The following is a 23,038-nucleotide window of genomic DNA, read 5'->3' as shown; positions in this document are numbered from 1 at the left end:
GGAAAAGATGACAACATATAAATGTTGACACAAAATGTTTTCATTCCATGTCTCTGTGAGTAGGTAAACATCCAGGAGGAAACACACAGTGTTACGTCTGAGCAACATTATCAGAATCACTTCACTATACACGTCACATCAATGTCCAGCATTTTTGAACAGAGGAGCATGTCTGTATCGAGGGAATGATGAAGGAAGGATTGGCAGGGAAAGGCTCATCTTTACCTAATGCTGCCAATTCATTGGCACATTCCAGAAAAGGTGAGAAAAAAGAGTATTTGAGAGGATACGTCAGGAGATGACTTAGAAAGAAACTTAAACTCCTTGTTGAAGAACAACTAGCAGTATGTGAATGTGGTAAGTTTAGGAAGACTCACAACTGCCAGATGCTGGACTTCTTCTTCTCTGTGAGAGCTGGATTTTCCCTGGAGGCTCTGAAAGAAATAATTAGATGTTTGAGGTTAAACATAACAACATTACATTCTAAGACTAATGACCGTACTCCAGTATTTCATCACAATCTTAAATATTAATAGTGATATTTCATTTTTTATTTTTTTGTTATTCTGATATCTACATATGATATGAACCTGATTGCAGGTCGCCGTTTAACCAGAGGCGGAGTTTGAGATTCTAGCCAGAAAAAATAGAATTAAATATATAGATCGTGTCGAGATTCACGCCAACCACAATGTGTGTAACATATACAATAATGCAAAAATGATCAGTAGGGTGTCCCGATCCAATATCGAATATCCGATATTAGCCTGAAAACGAATATCGGATTGAAATTTCCAGTTTTACTGATATTTTTTATTTTTTTCCCCCAATTCATTTTTTTTAATTTATTTTATTCAATTGTAGAATACTGTAGATATTATATTGAAAGTTAAAATTTATGTAATCAATTGGTTAATAATAAATGGGTCAGTTTTTCTTATACCTACTGTTGCTGACTATTGTTCTCTGTTTGAGTAAGATCAGATGATCAAGCCTTTTCTAACATTCCACACTACAAAATAAGTAATTATTAGTTTTTTATTAAATAAAAAAAACAATATATATATATATATATATATATATTTTTTTTTTTTTAAATATATGATTTGTGCTGATATCGGATTAATATCGGTATTGGTGATATGCAAGGCTGAAATATCGGTATCATATCGGAAATGAAAAAGTTGTATCACGACATTCCTAATGATTAGTAACATAATTGATAATGTTGACTACAAAAATGTGCGTTGACGCGTCGTTTAATGTTGTAAATTCATAATAAATACAGGCCGGATTCATTTTTGCTGCAGTACCATACATGAACTGCTGGGTGCAGTGTCGCTTCACCATTTACATTATGAAGAAGAACCAACCTAAAGTCTCACAAGTTTGGGTCCATTTCACTGAAAACTTATACTAGTATTTTTAAAGGAACAAATTAATTCATATATATTTTGTACAGTTAATGTGTTTTTAAAATATTTGTATCTTATCAATTTTATCAAGAATTATATATATTTTTTTTGAATGAATGAATTTGAGAAAACTGTAATGAAAACATTTGACCACTAAGAGGAAGGGGCAATGCTTCCCCTGCCCCCCCAGCCAACTCCGCATATGGGTTTAACTCCACCTCCTTCTGGCCTCCGATTACCTGATCATCTCCGTCCACCTCACGGCCTCCTGCAGCTCCATCAGCCGCTCTTTGTACTGGTTCCTCTCCATCAGAACCCGGGCCATCTCCACCCTAGTGAAGCGTTTCCTCTGGGCAGTGGGTATGTTGCTCTTAGCAAACAGAAATACACCTGTTATTATTGGTGAAGAACAGTCGACATGTTGATGGAAACTGGCAGAGCAAGAAACTCACATCCTCTTCGTCTTTACTTTTCTGTTTCGCCTCCTCCACCTCCACCCGTACTCTGAAAAAAAAGATACGATTGCAACTTTAATTCAACCTGTGATAAGATTTCGAGACAAAACGTCAAAGAAATTATTCAGTTTTTAAGTAGTGAGGAAGGAATGGACATAACGCTAGGTTATTATTAAAGCTGCAGTTTGTAAGTTTTTTTTTGTTTTGTTTTATTTGGTCAAAAATGTATAATTCTTATTTGTATTGCATATTGCAATCCAAAGTGAAAATGAGCTTTAGAAATACAGAAGCATGAAGCTGGACTTCAGCCAATCAGAGATCTTTCTACCAACAGAGCAATCCCATGAGTTGTTTTAAGCATTACTATTGGCTGCTCAAGCTGCTCGTCAAAAGTCATTGTGCACTCTGGATCTGAGAGTAGGGAGAGTCGCATGGCTATATGTTCAAGCAGAAGTCTCTAACGCGGCTTTTGGAACAGCGGTTACACGGTAAAGCAAGAGGAAAATGGAAGACCGGAGTGGAGCAGCAACAGAATAAAGGCACAAACGGGTTCAGGAGGAACGGACTCCGCGGAGGTTCCTCTGACTCAGTATGTGGCGGACTGCACGCGATCTGCTTTCAGTCAGCGCAGTCCGCCCTGAGTCAGAGAGAGAGAGTGAGAACAGACGGGATACATAAGCTTATTAAAAATGATCTATGGTGGAAAAACAGACCCAATCAATCTGCAGTGTGAACTGAGTGTGTCTCTACTGAGCCTCTACTGTCCTCACAGCAGTGAGTAATACACGCTTTCATGTCTAAAACATCAAAAAATTCTCCAAAAACACAAAATAAAGTTCCTACATTTATTACTAGTCTCTATGGAGAAAACAGTCACAAAGAGTTCCACAGTGAGCACGTGCACAAGAAGACCGGTGGGGAGCATTCAGGAGGGGAGGGGGAGCGTGGAGCACCTCATTATTCTACATACCGCAGCTTTAATGCTGGGCTAATGCTAATGCTAGGCTAATGATATTGCTAGGCTAATGCTAGGTTAATGCGCATGCTAGGTTATTGCTAATGCTAGGATAATGTTATGGCTAGGTTAATGCTATTGCTAGGTTAATGTTCATGCTAGGTTATTGCTAGGATAATGTTATTGCTAGGTTAGTGCTATTGCTAGGTTAATGCTAAAGCTAGGTTAACGCTATTGCTAGGCTAATGCTAGGTTAATGCGCATGCTAGGTTATTGCTAATGCTAGGATAATGTTATTGCTAGGTTAATGCTATTGCTAGGTTAATGTTCATGGTAGGTTATTGCTAGGATAATGTTATTGCTAGGTTAGTGCTATTGCTAGGTTAATGCTAAAGCTAGGTAAACGCTATTGCTAGGTTATTGCTAATGCCAGGTTATTGCTATTGCTCGGTTAATGTTATTGATAGGTTAATGCTGATGCTAATGTTAATAATAGTACGAGTAATACAAATACGAGTAAATAACTAGTCATCTCAAGTCTTTTACAATATCAACATAAAGTAATAAACAGTTTTCCTTTTTTTAAAAAACTGAATATAAAGTAAGTTAACATTCATAAGTTAGCATTGAATCTACAGGTTTGATGACCTTTGTGCTACGAAGGCTGTGAGTCAGTGTCTCTTACTTCTTGAGTTCCTCCTCCAGCTCCTTGCTTTTGTCCTCTAGCTTGGTTTTGGCCAACATCAAGGCCTCCAGCTCTCCCTGCAGCATCTCCTTCTCACAGGTTAACTCGTCAACCTTGAGTATCAAGTCCTTATTAACCACGTTCAATGCATTCCTGGAAAGAAATCCCACAAATACACAGTATACACTTTACCTGGGGGGGAGGGATACAAAAAAGTGGTGATTATTGAACTTACTTTGTTTCCATTAACTGGGAATTCTCATGAATTAGATTTTCCACCTCTCGACCCATCCCTGAACACAGAAATACAACTTAAAGTCACCGCAAAAAGAACAAAAAACAAGACAGAATAGGAGAAATGTCTACTTTGTCCTCTATTTACAGTATGTGTGAATTATGGGTATTTTGACTATCAAACCGGCAAGGCACTATACAGAAGTGGATTAGGGCCAATTTTGATGGAGAAAATAATTTTGGGCGAATCAAGGTTAAAGTCAAAATGTCGAGATTAAAATTTAAATTTGAAGAATAATGTTGAAACAAAATGTCCAGATTAAAGTCGAAATGTTGAGATTTAAGATGAAATTTTGAGATTTAAGATGAAATTTTGAGATTTAAGATGGAATTTTGAGAATAAAGTTGAAATATAATGTCGAGATTAAAGTCTAAAAAAATTAATCAAAGTTGAAATTTTGAAAATAAAATTTTTAATTTGAATCTAATCTGTTTCCGCAGTTCCTCAATTGCCACAGACGGACTGAAAGCTCCAACTCTTCCAAACTTGACTAGTTTTTGCTTCTAAGCAGATTAAGTTTTTTGCAATATGTCTTTAGTCTTTAAAGAGATTACAACACCATGTTTATGAGGTAAAAGAGAAAGAATCTCTTTGTTATTAAACCCAACTTTGAAGTATAGTTTAAGGCATTCATCAATACACGGCATTTTGTAGATGGCCACAATCTGTTTTTTGTTGTCATATAGTAAATGGGCCCTTGTCAGCTTCCGTAGATTTGACTTTATTAGCAAACCTTCGAGTTTTATCACGATGTATTTTTTATTTCATTTTCGAAATTTCGTCTTTAATCTTGTCTTTTCGACTTTAATCTCAACATTTCAACTTTATTTTGACATATTCAACATTGATCTAGTCTTTTCAACTTTAATCTCTACATTTCGACTTCGATCTCTGCATTTTGCTTTGATCTCGACATTTCGACTTTGATCTCAACATTTCGCATTGATCTCGACATTTCGACTTTATTTTTGACATTTCGACTTTGATCACATCTTTTCAACTTTAATCTCAACATGATATTTCAACTTAATTCTCGACACTTTTAGTTTATTGTAAACATTTCAACTTTATTTTTGATTTGCCCAAAACTATTTTCTCCATCAAAATTGGCCCTAATCCGCTTCCGTAGCACGACAACACATACTCTATGAAAACAAATCTCCATTTGGAAGATTTGTTACTATAGACTTTATAGTAGGAACTACACAACACAAAGTCACATCATGACAGACAGGAGACGTATGGATAAGGTCGGTGAGGTCTTACCAATCAAACTAAGGTCTGAGATACCATGCAATTCCAGTCAAGTATTAGGGGAAAGAGAGAGAGAGAGTGAGAGTGAGTGAGATGGGCTTTCATTTTGAGACAGTGAAAAAACGACCAAAATGAAGGAGCCACAGCTGAAAATGTAGCTGCCGACTCCACAAGCAAAACCAAGACACTGGCTCAAATGTCCGAGGCTTATCACATCTGACCACTGCAGTCGTGGAACCAATATAGGAAGAAAAGCAGGAGGGCAAAAAAAAAAAAACGAGTACGATCCACAAAAGCTGTAAAAAGAACAATCAGGGCAACACAGGAGGATTTGAACTTCAACATCATGCACCAATTGTTGTTGCAGCTGGTGAAAAGTCTCACACTGTGCATAGCTAAACCTACTGTATGCCAGATACTGGAAAAGATAAGGAAAAAAGGTGATATAACTGGGATGCTGCCATATGGAAAGGTTTGAGGTCATACACACCAGAGTACTCCACTGGGAATATGGGGGAAAAGACAGAGAATGAGAAACAGGAGAGAGAGACAGGTGATGTCAGCATGGTGGTAGGAAACACTGTAGCACCAGGACCAAAGCAGGTGTGAGAAAACCCAATGTTTATATGAACAGATCAACCACAGCCCAAACTCCTTTACAGCAACACTCAGAAAACAGCCAATTCAAGATGAAACACTAATGATAACCTTTGTTTATTCCTGTATACTGACAACTGTCAACTAATACAGTTGCATTACATTTTATTATAAACGTCAGGCTACATCAGTAGTTCTCAATTTTTTTGGGGTGTTTCCCACTTTGATCAAAGGTGAACTTTCAAGCATCACTTGCATCCATTACCCCAAATAAAAGCCATCCACTCTCTAAATAATCAACACACACCATAGACACCAGCATCACTTCTAATATATGGAAAATTAAATACTGTCTCTTTTTTAATATTTCACACACAATGCACTTATATACTTAACATTTTATTCCGACAGACTTTTATCAAACCTTATGTTGTTTTTTAAGATGATTGTGTCTGTTTGGCTTGAATATTTGAAGTGTAGTTGAATGTTGTTCGGATAGGCAAGTTTAATTTCATTGATGACAATAAAATTATTCTATTCTATAAACCTGATTAACAACGCTTTTTCTAATTTATTGAACTAAAGGAACAAGTTATATCATGTTTCATAACAAATCAAAAATCAAAAACTAGAATAAACTAATCTCCTGCATAGAAAAAGAATTGCACGTAATAACAATAACAATCTAAGTACCGATAAGTGTTTTTCTGCTGAATACATAAATGATTAGGTATATAGTAATATAGTTTATTGATCCTAGTACTACTATTCGCATTTTAGTCAAAGTATTTAAATGTAGTGTTTTTAGTAGTAAAATGTCAGAGTGACTGCCCACTATGGGTTGATCACTGCTATTACAATTGAATTTTGCTATTGGCTGAGATTAGATCAGTGATGTCACTAACCATCACTGTTGGCACCGCCCCTTCTTTAAAAGATGGGGGGAGGGACTAGGTCTCCTCGTCTCACAGCCCTCAGTGAGCATCGATTGACGGCTCCATGTGGAAATGTGCAGCGCTGTGGAGGCGGGACTACTGTGGCTGGGCGTGTCTTAACTACTCTGGGAGCCACACCCATAATCAAGGCATTTTTTTTTTAATTTCCCTCTAGTGGCAAGTCAGCAAAAACTTTGAGAAGCACTGGTCTACATTTATAGATATTTTGTACCAATACAAATTATTTTGAATTCTTTTTTTTTTATAACAAACATACTTGCAGTTACTTGATTATCAATAAAAAAAATCAATATTATATATAAATGGGCGATTTGCATAATTTCCCAAACTTATTATTGTGGTAGAGTGATCATACTACTTGATTTAGATGTTTAAAAGCCAGTTTTAGTGCAGTATTGTTGTAAAGAGGGTATTAGTTGTGCTCACCCAGCAGATCTGCGCCTTCGTCCACATCCCCGATGAGTCCAGAGCCTGCAGAGGAGAGCTCCTCAAACAGGGACTCTGTGTTACGGTCAAACGCCATGTTTTCGATGCCTTTGGTGGGAGTGCTGGTGGGAGGGTAAAATATCACTGAGTAATGTTTAACTTGTCAAACTGGGCCTGAGTCCCAGCTGTGTGAAATACCTGCATGGTTTGAATCCAATGAGATCCATGTCCAGCTCGGGGGTCGACTCAATGATGTCCTGCACGTCTGAACTGTCCTCTTTTTCAGGCAAACCTGCAAAAGACAAACAAGGAAGTCAATTATTGAAACATAAGTAACATACATAAATAAATTATTGAAAATACAACTTAGTAAAAATTATTAGAAAAGGCAAAGGAAAATAAGGTATAGAGGAGGGAAGCCTGTGGGCGGGGTCCCCCTTAACCCCCCTAGTGTTTGTCAGGTTCTGGCCTGGCCCCCTCAATTCTCCTAGCTGTCGGTCTTTCTTACATTTTTTTTCCTTTTCTCCCCTCTCTTATCTCAATTGTGTGCTAATATTTATTTCTATGTGTACGTATGTGTAGATATATATACATATTTTTATTTTTCGGATGATGCTCTTTAGTAGTTTAAGTCATATTTATCTTTTTTTTTTTTTTTTTTCTCGTTTGCACATGCTAAGTCATATTTATCAAACAGAACACAGTGTGTAATTGTTGACGGTGTTAAGTCCCCTTACCTTCCTTGTCCTGTAGGTGTCCCACAGGGATCAGTCCCTGGGCCCTTATTATTTTCATTGTGCATTAACAATCTGCCAGATGTTTGTCCCAATTTTAATATTCAAATGTATGCAGATGACGGAGTTATTTTTACTCATGGTCTGAGAATTGACATGGCCTCATCCTCATGCACTGGCTTAAAGACAACTGTTGTCTTGTGCTCAATACCAAAAAGGCTAATAGCATGACATTTACAAAAGGACCAGTATCACAAAACAATCTCACAGTTTGCTATAGATGGAGAGGTACTTGAATTGCTGTCTCAGTTCATGTACCCGGGAATCATACTGGACTCTGATCTAACCTTCAAGAAACATATAAAAAAGGTTGTTACCCTATAAAATGTAACCTCCAAAACTTTAAACAAACCAGGCCCTTTATTTTCACTACTGCTGCTAAATCATACTTTCATTGTATGATCCTTTCTCACACTGAGTACCGTTTTACTGGCATTTGCTAACAACACTGCACTAAAACCCGTAGAACAGTTGTATAAACAAGCCATCAAAGTTTTTGCCAAAAACCCCAATTCTTCTCACCTTTGTCAAATTTTAGAGAAATATCATCTTTTGAGTTTTAACAACTTTAGAATTTTTAAACATGCCTGAATCATCTATAAATCTCCCCCTCCTACCTTGGAGGCATTTATAAGACAAAAAGATGGCAATCTAAGAATTAGATCAGCCACTAGAGGGGACTGTGAGGTACCGTTCAAACCACTGGACTAAACGCCATTTCTGTAAACAGATGCACAAGATGAAATAGTCGAGACTGTTTCACCTTCACAGCTTTTAAAAAAGGGCTTTGGTTATCCAAAACTAAAAAATAATGTATATTTCAGAATGAAACAAATAGTCCTTTTTCAGGGAACATGAAGTGGGTTAACAATTTAAAGCTGTTCTGCAGCAAATGAAGGTTGAATCAGCCTTAAAATCTGGTGCAATAATTCCTACAGGTGATCCAACTTTCCTTGAATGAATGCCACAAGTGTGTTCAGCTGTTATATCTGCCAACGGTGGCTACTCTGATGAGTCAAACGTTTAGAATACATGTTGGTCTATAAATTGATTCCAATGATTTCTTTTTCAACTCAATTTGCTTATTTGTTCTATGCTTTCATTTCAGAGTGCAGCGACACAACAAACGGAATAATTTTCAGTAAAAAACTGGAAAAAGTGTGGTGTTCTAAAACTTTTGACCAGTAGTGTGTATATATATATATATCATTCCTTTCTCCCACGTACTTGTCTAGTCACTTGTTATTGTCTCCTCCCCTCAACCACGAATGGCACAATACGATTAATATAATACACACACACACACAGTATTAATATAATGTATAATGTTTGTACTATACTGTTTATGGTAACCTGTCAGCATTTTTTTTTCTTCTTTTCTGTAACTGTCTCTGTCTTTGTGCTGTATGTGGCAAAAAAAAAAAAGATAAGAATATTTTAAAAAAAATTAAATTCAATTAAAAAAAAAATATTTTTTAAAAACTTCAAATATGTGTTTTATAACATTTTATTTTTTTAGGCTAAAGCAATTCAAATAAATTCAATATTTTTGCTCGTACCCACTGATATGGATCTGGTCCCTGGTGCAGCCTGGACTTCTGTGCTCCTACTGTTCCCATCCTCTCTCTCCAAGTCGGAAGTGGTGGTGGACATCTTTGTGGCTGATTTGGAACCAGTGAAATCTGACAACTCATCCTTAAATTGAAAATGTAAATATTTAAGCAACCGTTACTAACATGGATCACAAAAAAAACATGTTCTTAAAAAAGAGAACACCACAGCAACCATTGGAAAATGGGAACACAGTCCCATTGATGATACTGCCTGATTATCAGCTTTGAATCAATAAACTGATATTATTTGTAACCTACATTTGTAACCTACATGGCACTACACATCCACCACAGATTTCACTAAACTGTATAAAAAAAAAAGAAAAAACAACAACAACAAGAACCAGATGAACACAAAAAATCGCACAACACAACTACACACATCTACTGAAAATCTTGTCCGGCGTTTAACAACTACAGCTACAAGCTGACTAGAAATGAAAACGTTGTGTTAGTGTGCAGTGATTTAAGCAAAGCAGGTGGAAATGCAAAGAAAAGTTTAATGTTAGTCATGCAGTTTAACAGAAAGACTAAATAAGTCGCATGCCAGATGTAACCAAGCAGTGAGTGACTTTAATCATAAACATTAATCATGTCATTGTCTTAATTTAGTCACAGCATGGTTACATGTGGCCCAGCGCAGCACAACGACACGTGGACACACACGCACACACACACTAGGGGTGTGAAAAAATTTCACGATATATCACAATATTTTGGGTGCCAATTTTAAATCGATTTTTTTATTTAAAAAGTTGATTAATAAAAAAAAATTTAAAATTTAATTAATATTTTTGTGTATTTGTGTAATATTTCAGTGGTGTTTACAATGCCTTCAATGTGTTGCAATGATTATTTATGACAGTGTGTAATGCCTGCAATATTTATGTCTGCACAGGCATTTTATTTTCATATAATTTGTTTAGATTACTGTTTAAACTGATACAACAGGATCAATTATTTTTTTTCCTATTTTTGTGCATTATCAGTAACTCAGGGTGATTTATCCTTAATGTTCTCACTTACAGCTGTTACAATGCCGTCATTATGTTGTCATGGTTACTTTGAGACTTCTACACAGTAGTTTCCGTGAAAAGAAACTTGTTGCACTTTATTTTATGATAGCAGTGTGGAACACTGTATTAGGATGTTTTGAAGCAAATAGTTTTGACTCAATTTGTCCTCTGAATGATCAATATCGTCTGATGAACATATACAGCAACTTCATTTTTCATCTCGAAGTTTAATTTTGATATTAAAGGTAGGGTAGGCAATGTTCAAAAGCTAGCATGATTTTGAATGTAGCCTCCCTGATGGCTCCGCCTTTACCCCCCTTGCCTCTCCCCTCTGTGTTCCGTCTCACTCACGTGCACGGGCAGCGCAGCTGGAGAAGTAGAGAAGAAGAAGAAACTTTTTGTCTCATGTCTCATTCAGTAGTAAGTAAACAATAAACTTTATCTTTATATATGTCAAAAACGTGACCAAAAACTCCTGAGGGATCGAGAACGAGCAGGGAGATGGAGAGACGTGATTGGTTAAAAAAAACGGTTTGTTTTTTTCCATTGGTCGAAGTTATTACAGGTTTACAGCTGCTACAGTTGATGGATTTTCTTCGTTCCTTTTTCAGAGCACATCAAATCTTAATTTCTGTCAGGACAGTCTCAACCAAAGACTTAAAAAGTGTATCTGGAGGAAATCGCCTACCCTAGCTTTAACTGGTTAGAATATCACGATATATCGCGAAATCGTACCATGACCCAAGTATCGTGATACGCATCGTATTGCAACATCTTTGCCAATACTCACCCCTAACACGCACACACACACACACACACATACACACAGTGCTGCAGCAGCCGACCAACTACCTTGCAGTCGTCTGCCAATGAATTCCCCCATGTTGATTCCTGTGCATTCTTACCCTCCCTTTCCTTTGGGGGGTCGGCAAAGTCCAACTGCTTGAAGGGGGAGAGTAAGAATGAAGCTCACATGTGCAGAAGCGGATCAAAAAATGAAGCATATACTCTGAAGAGAGCGGTTCTGTTAGGTAGGTGAATGCAAAGTCAACAGAAAGATGTCAGTGTGTGTGTGTGTGTGTGTGTATAGTCTGCATGAGTCAGTCACATGTGATACTCAAATCATATCACATCCTAAAGTCCTCCTGGACTGAAAAAGATGCAGAATTCAGAAGCACAAAGGTCCATCCCGGACAAGCTTTCACTTTAAAATCCTTCACTTGATCTTTTGTTTCATTCACTATCAGGAAATCAAGCCAGTTTCCATATACTGTATATATTCACAAATACTATAGTTTTTAATCATTTTGCAAGAGTTGTAGTTTCTGAATAATCTTTTGACACAAAAAAAAAAAACCTCAAACAATGAGTCACTTACAGAAGCATAGGGCAGGATCAAGAAATAAGACTGTGAAAAGACGTCCGTTAGTGTAACTACAGTCACCAGCCAAGCAGCTGATACTGTGACACGGTTATTTATTTACTCGCCAATCACGTGACTGTTTACTGCAGGTACAGGGTGGTTACTAGGACAGGGTGATATGGTCCAAAACTCGTATCTCGATATTTTTCTCAAAATGGTGATATAGGATATAAATCGCAATAATTTTATTTCAAATGAAGTCTGACCAGAAAGACAATTCTGGGTTAAATTTGCTGATGCAAAATGCCACAAAGACTCATTTATTAACAAACAGCTACATAATATGAGCCACTTTTAGCTTTTTCTCCTGTAAGGGACAGCACGTGTGAGTAAGTTCTGTAGTGTGACTTGTTAAGGTGAAGGTCTGAGTTAAGACACAATCAGTGATCCATATATCTGTGCTTTTCATGTTGTTCTGAGAAGTAGCAAAATCAGCAACTCATAAAACAGGTATTTTGATAGAAAATAAGCAACAACAAAAAAAAAAAAATATATATATATATAAATATATTTATTTTTTTTTTTTTTTAATAGGTGATATTCTAGTTTTCTATATCGCCATGATAGAAAACTTGATACATCTTGAATCTTGATATATTTAGAACAGGTGGGTGGGTTTGGTCACATGTGGCATCGTGTGCAGCGTTCTTTCTATTGCGCGCACAGCACCCTGTTTGTGTTAAACGTTCGCTTGTTACCCCATTGATTTGATGTTGACATTAACAGTTGCTTGTTAATAAAAGCAGTGATTACCACTAAAACAAATGTAAATATGTCATTTGTATGAGGGAAAAATAAGGTTTTAACTGTCGGTTTCAGGTCGGACTCAGATATAAATATCTGAATGTATAATGTATAGCTGCCTTTGGAAAGCACTTCTTAACACGTGTTTTGAAAAGTGCTATATAAATAAAGTTTATTATTATTATTATTATTATTATTATTATTATTATTATTATTATTATTATTATTTCCGGCAGAGTGGGCGCCTCTCCAAGCCGTCGAGAACGCTTATCAGCATCATTTGACCCCACGTCTGCAAAACTACGCATTAAATTCTGGCCCAGAATTGCAGAACAAAATGCATCACACAGTCTTTAACGTTTCATCACCCATTAGCATTAAAAGACATAAAATGAATGTTTATTATTTCAAAAATCCTGCCCTATGCTCCTTTAAGAACAGTGGTTGTACTCGCCGTCACTTCAATACCTAAAATGCAAAAATATACAAGCCACATTAATGATGTGAAACATGATTAAAAGACAATTCCATTATTAAATCAGAATCAGAATCATCTATTTTACTAGAAAAAACCTTGGCTTATCAAAGGCATTCATGGTTAGGGACCAACAATCTCTGCCCTGTGGCTCTAATTACATAAGACTCTCTCTCATCACAGCTTGGCTGTTTTTCTTCCCTCAATGACTGGCTGTGAGCCATCCAGCAGCATCAATCCCATAATGCATTGCACCGTTAAAGCTTATGTCCCAGATTTGACAAAAACTTAACAAATACGAGATAACACACTCACCCTTCAGGTTTCAACTGCCACAAATACAAATAATAACATAGCGAGTGATACTTGTTGCTGTTAAACAACAACTGATGTGTTTATTTGTGACAAATATCTTATTGTTTTAATATTACAATTTCAGATATTCGAGGCAATTTTCTCCTGGAGATTTTTAGTAAAATAAAACACTTAAGTCCCAATTTTGTACATAAAAGTTAAAGTGTTGCCTTGATACATAATCATGAGACCCAATCAAAGACCTCTGACTGCTGCACCACCAAGTTTGCATTTTCATGAATGCTTGAGGAGGAGCCCAAACACAGGTGGCCTCGTCCAATGGCTGCTAGAATACGCAGACACACACTCGAGCCTCATCAAAGCCTCTTTATATGCACACGGGATGCAGAGAGAAAACTGCTAGAAGCTTTCCCTTCAGTAGGATAAACAGAAACACTAACAAACGAACTGGGATTTAAAAAAAAATCACTCATAACACTTTAAAAAACAACATTTGAGAGCAATGATCGTAATAGGCTTCAACAGTAGAAGGCATCTGATGAATATTTGCCATTTGAACCCAAACACATTAAAACACAACATTGACATTTTGCCCATAATCTAAACAAATAAAGGTTTTTGCTTTGTCTGTGAATTGTTGACCTAACAGTATGAGTTACCAAGCTTTACATCATTTACAGTGGAGCAAAAAAGTATTTAGCAGCCACCGATTTTGTAAACTGTCCCACTTAAGAAGACGAGAGAGGTCTGTCATTTTCATCATAGCTACACTTTAACTGTGAGACAGAATGTGAAATAAAAATCCAGGAGATCAATTGTATGATCTTTAAAGAATTGAAAATTTCAGAGTTTTAAGATTTAATGGTTTCAACTTTTAATTTCAGCTGTTCAACCATTTTTCAATGGATTTAATCCATTCAACTTTTAAAATATTCTGCTGTTTGATGGCTAATGTTAATGCTAAGCTAATGCTATTGTTACATTAATGCTAGTAAATGCTAATGTTAATGCTAGGCTAATGCTAGTTTAATGTTAGCTAATCTTAATGTTAGTTAATGTTAGGTTAATATTAATGCTAAGCTAATGCTAATGTTAGTTAATGCTACCTACTGCTAATGCTAGGCTAATGCTAAGCTAATGCTAATGCAGTGTTCAATGATGCGGGCCAGCACCTGCATCCTCACATATTTTCTTCAGGAAATATTCTTGTGAAAAACAAAACAAGATCACTGACAATGTCCCCCTACCTCAAACTCCATGTAAGATCTCACCTCGTGGGGTACAAAATATCTTGAAAACGGTAAAGAATGAGCCCAGAACTACACGGTGGTGGGGGGGGGGGGGGGGGGGACTGGTCAAATACATGAGGAGAGCAGGAACCATAATAACAAAGGTTACTATTAGTAACACACTACATTGTCATGGATTAAAATCCTGCAGCGCCCAGGTCCTCCTGATTAAGCCAGCACATGTCTAGGCCCGTCTAAAGTTTATCAGTGACCATCTGGATGATCCAGAGGAGGATTGCCATGTTTGGAGGGGGAAGAATGCTGAGTTGCATCCAAAGAACACCATAACCACTGTAAAGCACGGGGGTGGAAACATTATGCTTTGCGGCTGTTTTTTTCTTTAAAGGGGACAGGACGACTGATCTGTGTTAAGGAAAGGATGAATGGGGCCATGATTTTGGTCAAAAACCTCCTTCCATCAGTCAGAGCACTAAAAATTAAACCTGACAATGATCCCAAACACATCGCCCAGGCAGTGAAAGACTGACTCCGTAAGAAGCATTTAAAGGTCCTGGAGTGGCCTAGCCATTCTCCAGACCTCAACCCAATAAAAAATCTGTGGAGAGCATTGAAAGTCCGCGTTGCCTAGCGACAGCCCCAAAACATCACAGCTCTAGAGAAGATCTGCATGGAGGAATGGGCCAAAATATGAGCTACAGTGTTAGTGTGAGCAAACCTGGTGAAGACCTACAGGAAACATTTGACCCCTGTCATTGCCAACCAAGGTTACATTACAAAGTATTGAGATGAACTTTTGTTATTGACCAAATATTTATTTTCTGCACTTTATACAAATACATTCTTTAAAGATCAAACAATTTGATTTCTTGGATTTCTTTTCACATTCTGTCTGTCAAAGTTGAAGTGTATCTATGATGAAAATTACAAACATCTTTTCAACTTGCACAATTGGTGACTGCCAAATACTTTTTTGCCCCACTGTAGATATCACACAGCAGAAATTCCAATGGGATTCTGAACACACACACACACACACACACACACCTTGAGGCTGGTGTTGGAGCGTGTGTGAGAAGAGTCATTAAACCTCCAGCCTTCGGTTCCCGGGGTCTGTGCTCGGGTCTGAGGGTCTGCAATGAGCAGAGAAGCCCCACCGGATGATGGGAAAACCCCTAATGAAAGAGGCCGCTCTCTCCTAAAGGGATAATAGTTCCTAATTAATATCATTGAACACTGATGTAATGAAACAAGAAATTGAATGATTAATGGTCAGCTCAGATTCCATTGTTAGAGTGGACAGCTGGTGAAGCTAGAGTGGGGCTTTCAACCGTATTGCTAATATTAAGCTATTGCTAGGTTAATGCCAGTGCTTGGCTAATGCGAAGTTAGTGCTAATACTATGCTAATGTTATTGCTAGGCTAATACTAGGTTAAATTCTATCGATAGGCGATGCTAATGCTAGGTTAGTTCTAATGTTAGGCTAATGCTATTGCTCGGCTAATGCTAGGTTAATGCAAACGCTAAGTTAATGCCAATATTAGGCTAATGTTATTGCTAATGTTCAGATAATAGATTCAACACATTTCAACCTTATTGCTAATGTTAAGCTATTGCTAGGTTAATGTTATTGCTTGGCTAATGCCAAGTTAATGCTAATTCTAGGTTAGTGCTAATGTTAGATTAATGGTAATATTAGTTTATTGTTGTTGATGATTTTAATTGATTTTACTGATGATTTTAAATGTTCTTATTGATTTTAAGCTGTTGAATGTTTTATCATGTTAAGCACATTGAGTTGCCTTGTGTATGAAATGTGCTATACAAATAAATTTGCCTTGCCTATTGTTAATGCTAGGCTAATGCTATTTTAAGCTATTGCTAGTGCTATTGCTCAGCTAATGCTAATGCTAATGCTAAGCGGGCCTCACTTTTTTTTTCTTCAGGAAATGCAAATAGACTAGTTGCAGGTTGTTGTCATGTTACTCAGACTCTCAACTCCTGTTTGTCTTTTATTTGTTTTCAGTTATCATTCTTTACACAAAGGTAACTAATCCCTCTAATCACTGGTATTGATGAGATTTGTAATTTTTTTGTAATTTTTTTCACATCCTAAGTGGAGTCGAATCACACAAAATAAATAACAATGTTGATCAGACATTATTTAAACAGTATTCTGATGTTTACTCATTTGCAACCAGATGCTGCTGAAGCTAAAGTAGCATTGATTCAGGTGTTGATGCTCCATCAGACATTTGAAGGTGTGCTGCAGTAGCTGACTTTCTGATTTTGTAAGCTATGAGGTGAGGTCTCCATGTCCTCTAATAATACCACTAATTTGGCAAGTTCTCAGTTTTCTTACCTAATGCGAGCAACCGAGCTCGATTCTGAGGTTTCGCTGATTTGCTGCATTTTGATCCTCTCCACGTGTTCCATGTAATTGTGGATCATCTGTATGAGTGAAAACAAATACACAAAGGTGACTTGGCATGTTTCGTGATTCCAAAAGACCGATGACAATTGTCCTCCCTGACCTCCGTGTGTCGCTGGTGGAGGGAGTTGAATTCCTTCTTCAGCTCCACCTCTCGTTCTTCTAACCTGCCGACTGAAACAAAGGACACTCCTCAGGTAACGGGAATGAGCACAAAACAAATACGCAATAAAATATCATTAAAATCACACAACCTCAAAAAAAAAGCCTTAATAATGAACTCAAAGTACGAAAAACATGTCCAAAGATTTAACAGACAAATTAATTAATACACATACCTGAAAAACCAAAACTTTAAAATAATTAAATAATAATAATAATAATTAAAATGATTCTTCAGAGGTATGTTGATAAATAATTAGAACAAAATGCTCGCTTGTTATTTGGAGTAAAAAAGTTGCGGGATATGGTAGATAATTTGAAAAGGAGGTATGGCTAATACAAAAAACTATTATTGCATGGTTTCTGTGTGTATTACATTGCATTGATTGTTCATTCACATTATAGTTTTCAAATTGTTAGTAAATTGAGACGTTAACGTTTAAGTTAAAGGAGTAGGATTATGGTACGTTCACACCAAAGGCGTTGGTGTCAAAATCGTGCCTCACGCCCGTAATTGGACGATCGTGTTCAGTGAATCAGACGCTTGTCATCAGCGTTGAAGACGCTCTGGACGCGCATCCAAACAAGTTGGGAAGAAAGTGCGTTGAGCATGTTTAGGGGAGGGGCTTCTCTGTTGCCGGTGGTGTTCATACAATGGATGATTGTGTGGAGTTCTCCTATTTTTCACATGTTGGTGTATAATTTATTTGTTTTGATTTATCGCCAACCAAACACCCTGTATTATGTTATGGAATTATCGCATTATTCTGTATTTTATTTGGGGCGGATTAATCTACGAAAATATAGGGCGTGATGTGTGTTACCCGCGTATGTGTTTACCTGTCGGATTTCATTTGTACGGATGTCGCTGTTTTGACTGGTGAAGCTGAGCTGGTGAGTTAACGTGTAGATGTTAAACCTGTGTTAACTACTTAAATGTTCATGTGTGCAGTTTATACAGTCGATAATATGTCCGTGTTGTTAATGTTGTGGGTGTGTTTGTTTTATGTCGTTACAGTTGATTACCTGGCTGGGAAACGACACGGTTACTGTGCTAATAATAGTTAGGGTGAATGTAAATAAAACTGTTAAAAGACAGCAATCCGATGTCCGAGCTTGAGTGACACACTTTTCACCAGTTAAACACACCCTTTACGGTGGGAGTTAGTGGATTAAAGTTAGTTAGTCCATTAAAACCGTACAATGATATTGTGGCGATCAGTTACGTTCATAATTCACCCAGTGACTGAAGTGGTGGGGAACATTATTGTGTTCAGAAGGCTGTGTTTCTAATCAGATGTATTTTGATGTGACTCGGTGTTTGCACTGTGATGTCAGAGGGTTATAGAGAAGTGTGGGTGAATGAAGAATAAAGTTTAGAGTTCCTTGCTGAACACGTCGTCGCCGACTCCCGTTCATCGGCTCTACATTATCGAGATGATAAGAGGTGGGGCTTTATTTGCTCCTCGGTGCCGTTTCTGGATTCAGCAGAGCTGCGGTCGGACGAGAGATGCTTTCAGCGCTACTTCCGTCTCTCCCGTGCCCAGTTTGACCACCTGCTGACCTGCATCAGTGCTTGCATCACCTACCAGGACACCAACTACATGTGCTCTATTCCAGCAGATGAGCGCCTGTCCATCGTCTCCGGTTAGTGTTTTTTTTTTATCATTATTCTGAATTTGTCACAGTCGGGAAAGCTCCTGATTGGTCGACGTGCCGCGATAAGCCCCAACAGTTCAACAATCCCAACTCTAGCGTCGGCCGCGTTGGAGGCATTGGACGCATGTCAAAAGCTTGAAATCTCAAAAAACGCACAGCGACCGCCGTGTGAAAAGCTTCAATGCTTCAAATCGCGCAGCAGGACCTCTCGACGTTCCTAGAAGCACGTCCATCATATATTGTCTATGTAAACCTGATGCTGCTGATGCTTTGGATGCGTTTGGTGTGAATGCGCCATTAGATAAGTTTTTGCTTCTTCCTACTCCTTTTCATTCATGTAAAACTGAGAAGCGTAACAATTTGAAGATGCAAAACACTGTTTTGTTGTTATTTCTTGTTGTTAATTCATTTCAGTTTTTAAGTTGTCATTCACATAATCTGAATAAGTAAATAAATAAAAGGTAAAAAATTTGATTGACATTACATTGACAAATACTGTAGTAGAACATTAGCTTGGGCATTTCAATATGTAAATTAATATATTTGGAATTTACACCAAAACTAATGTTATAAAATGTTAAATAGTGATTTATTAGAAATGATCAGGAATAAAACCATGATTAGTGTAAACATTAACCTGTGAAAGTGTGTGCCTTGTCTTTGCCTGAATGGAGTTTGTAGAGGTAGTAATAATAATCTGACTTTAAATGAGCTTCGATGTCGCGCCGACTTATGATGTGACATGAACTCTTCCTCATCCCCTATTAGAACATCAGGTTTATGCTAAGCCACACAGTGAGCTGCTCTAGCAGGGAGTGAACGCACACACACAGCTTAGATATAATCAATTAAAGCAGCTAAAGCATCTTGGTGATGAGTGATGATGTCTTTCCAGTCTGAATGAATACCATCATCAAATGTGATGAAACGAGCAATGGCTCAGACACAGTCAGATCTGTAGTGACTGAATTTTAGAAAACCTGAAAAATCACCATTTAAAAAGTCTCATATATATATATATATATATATATATATATATATATATATATATATATATTTTTAATCGTGACTCCATTTTCATATCACAAATTTCTGACAACCCCAACTATATATATATATATATTTTTTTAGAAGTAGTTTTTGATCATTTATTATACTGTGTTACAAACACAGAGCCGTCAGGATTAGTGACAAATTGCACCAGCTCAGATATTTTATAGTGCATTTTACTTGAACTAGATTATGTTTGAGAAAGTGAAAGTATACAATACAGTTGTTTAAGATTGTGTTGTTTTTAATTTTGAAAAAAACAATATTTAAAATAAAAAAACTACATGTTTTAATAATTAATTATTTCTTTAATCAATTACCAGACATTTCAGGTAAACCCATTTAAATTGCAGACGACCCCGCATGGAGTTACCCAAAATTTCCACTAGATGCAGCTCTGCTGCGTTACGCCTCCACCGCGCCACCGGAGCTGATACATTTTTCATTTAGTCTATGTGTTTTTTCCACTGGGTCCGCTGCAGTGTGTGTCTGCTACTTCCCAGATGCGGTATTTCGGGGCCTTTTGCCAGATATACGCAGGGTTTCTATTTCTGGTGGACACCGCAGCACGACGCATCAATCAGCACAGAGCAAATGAAGCTAAACAGGAAATTAAGCACGTATTCCGCAATAAAATATTGGGTTACTTTTCAAAATAAAACACTTCAGATTATAGTAACTACATTACCAAAATGTCATAATGTGTAAAAATAAAAATCACATCCACAATATTGTTTCCTCTCATACTGTAACTGCACTGTAAACTGCAGCAGCTTTGATTTAGTTCATGTTTTACTGGTGCAGTTTTATCTCTTCTCTGTTGGCTGTTGATAAAAACTGTGTCTATGACAAATCCAGAGTCCAACCTTCTTGTTCTCCTTCGTTAGGAACACTGACCTGTTTATCTGTTTATTGTTGTGTTTATAACTCATACCTTTACCTGCGTTCTTGCACGATTATATAAATATCGTGAGAACTGCTCTGTCTTGTGACGTCACAGTCGTTCAACCGGAGTGCACTGTGGTGCACTCAAAACGCAACCGGTGTGGATTACCGAACGGCGGAGAAAAACCGGATCGGTGTCGTGGCGCAGCGGAGACGTATCCAGTGGAAACCTTCAGTTACAGCCACAAGAATGAAAACCACTGTTAATCTGTTGTTTTGTTTTTTTTTCCAAAACAAAATAAATAATTTGCCTGAAATCTATCCGACATCCAACCAAAAACGAAGTGTCAAATAAGGGCCATAATGGCCTCCTTTTATTTCCTGTGTGTGGCGTCTGGATATAGTGAGGATACAAGGATTACTCAATGGGAATCTCACTTTTTGGATCATTGTTGTGATGGAAATAATGATTATTGGTTATTGATCAGCAGGCCAAAATGCTAAAATGCTAACTTGCAAAATCACTACATCCAGTTAGTGTATCCACAGGTGTGTTGATTAACATATCATTTATTTAACCTTTTCAATACGCTTATTATGCAGTAAAAACTGTGTTAGAGTTGTTTATTACAGCGACAGCACGGCCTCTCTCCTAAGATGGATCATTACTTTTTCATCTTTAGCGGCCATGTACCATTTCATGCTCATACAGCAGGACTATATGAACAATAACAAACACACCTTTAGGCTATACTTTTTTTTTTTAAATCAACCATTAACCAATAATTAATCGATCATAGTTATTTAAATGTGCATTTTCAAATCTATTTTTTATTTATTTATTATTTTATTTATATTTAATGTTGTTCATTAACGTAACTATTTATTTAGTTGGAGCCTAAAAGTTTATACAAAAATGTTAAGTAAATAAGTCTGGTGATGCAAATAAAGAAATTATAAAAGAGAAATATTCCAATAATAATAATAATAATAATAATAATAATAATAATAATAATGCATTGAAAAAAGAAAAAGAAAACTATAATAATAATAATGCATTGGATTTTATATAGCCTTTATTGCACATGTTTGTTCTATACCATGTGGATTTTAATAACAGACACTGTTATGATGACAGCTAATAAATACTTAAAAAATGATTTTATATAGACCTTTTTATAGACACTCAAAGTGCACATTACATTATTCTTTCCCTCCACACAATGGTGGTAAGTTACTTTTGTAGCCACAGCTGCCCAATAAGTAAACACACAGTGACTGTCTGTGACAGAGACATCTTTCATTATAACCAGTATGGTGCGTTAAACTTTCTTCCATTCATTAGGCATTAAATAAGAGAATATTGATAGTGTCTGTCTAAATTTCAGTTTGTTGTGTACAGCCTGGGTTCCCAAAGTGGGGTAAGCAGGTCTGGGCCTGGTTAGTAGGTGGATGGAGACCACTGAGAATTCCTGTCACCCCAGTGGTATCTGTCATTGTGTCCCACCCACATTGCTAAGTATGAATGTAGTGTGTGAGTGAGTGTTGTGGTGGTCGGAGGGGCCGATGGCGGACTATGGCAGCCTCGCTTCCGTCAGTCTGCCCCAGGGCAGCTGTGGCTACAACAGTAGTTTACCACCACTAAGTGTGGAGTGAAAGAATAATGCCTTAATTCTGTAAAGCGACTGTCTATGATAAAGCGCTATATAAAATTGATTATTATTATATTTTTCCTCAACAGGACAGGTAAAATTCAGAGACAAATTTCATTAAATTGCATGTGACATTACATCAGTGGTTCCTATATTTTTTGGGTCGTGACCCCCATTTATTATCACAAATTTATGGGGTCTCCAGAGACTATTTTTTCTTTCTTTCTTTCGAGAATTAGTTTTTGATTGTTGTCAAGATTAGATTTTATATGCCACTTTATTTCAACTAGATTCATATTTCAGAAAGTGAAAGTATAGAATACAGATAAGATTTTGTGTGTGGTGTAATTTGAAAAAGTATAATACTAAAAACATGGGATTTTAATAGTTAGTTTTTTTTATTAGTAAAAATTATTAGAACTTTCAAGGGACCCCCGTTTGAATTCCAGTTAACCCCACATGGGGTCACGACCCCAAGGTTGAAAAACCCTCCTTTTCATTGTTTTTTTTAAGTGTGCAGTGGTAGGGGGTGC

The 23,038-nt window shown here is 37.0% G+C and overlaps 1 protein-coding gene across 1 annotated transcript in view; it reads right to left on the bottom strand.

Moving 5' to 3' along the window:
• spag9a (sperm associated antigen 9a) overlaps positions 1-23,038 on the bottom strand; it is a 57,468-nt gene that overhangs the window by 24,659 nt on the left and 9,771 nt on the right. The window contains 13 exon segments of the mRNA XM_028455632.1: positions 378-434; positions 1,655-1,785; positions 1,868-1,919; positions 3,511-3,663; positions 3,746-3,803; positions 5,072-5,086; positions 7,039-7,160; positions 7,237-7,330; positions 9,392-9,527; positions 11,314-11,403; positions 15,713-15,863; positions 17,029-17,117; positions 17,201-17,271. Of these exon segments, the coding sequence (XP_028311433.1) occupies positions 378-434; positions 1,655-1,785; positions 1,868-1,919; positions 3,511-3,663; positions 3,746-3,803; positions 5,072-5,086; positions 7,039-7,160; positions 7,237-7,330; positions 9,392-9,527; positions 11,314-11,403; positions 15,713-15,863; positions 17,029-17,117; positions 17,201-17,271 (1,219 nt within the window).

The sequence above is a fragment of the Gouania willdenowi genome, chromosome 8, assembly GCF_900634775.1.
Source record: "Gouania willdenowi chromosome 8, fGouWil2.1, whole genome shotgun sequence".
In the NCBI taxonomy this organism is placed as follows: Eukaryota; Metazoa; Chordata; class Actinopteri; order Blenniiformes; family Gobiesocidae; genus Gouania; species Gouania willdenowi.
The sequence above is the reverse complement of the archived record's forward strand: the minus strand, read 5'-3'. Positions and strand labels throughout refer to the sequence as shown.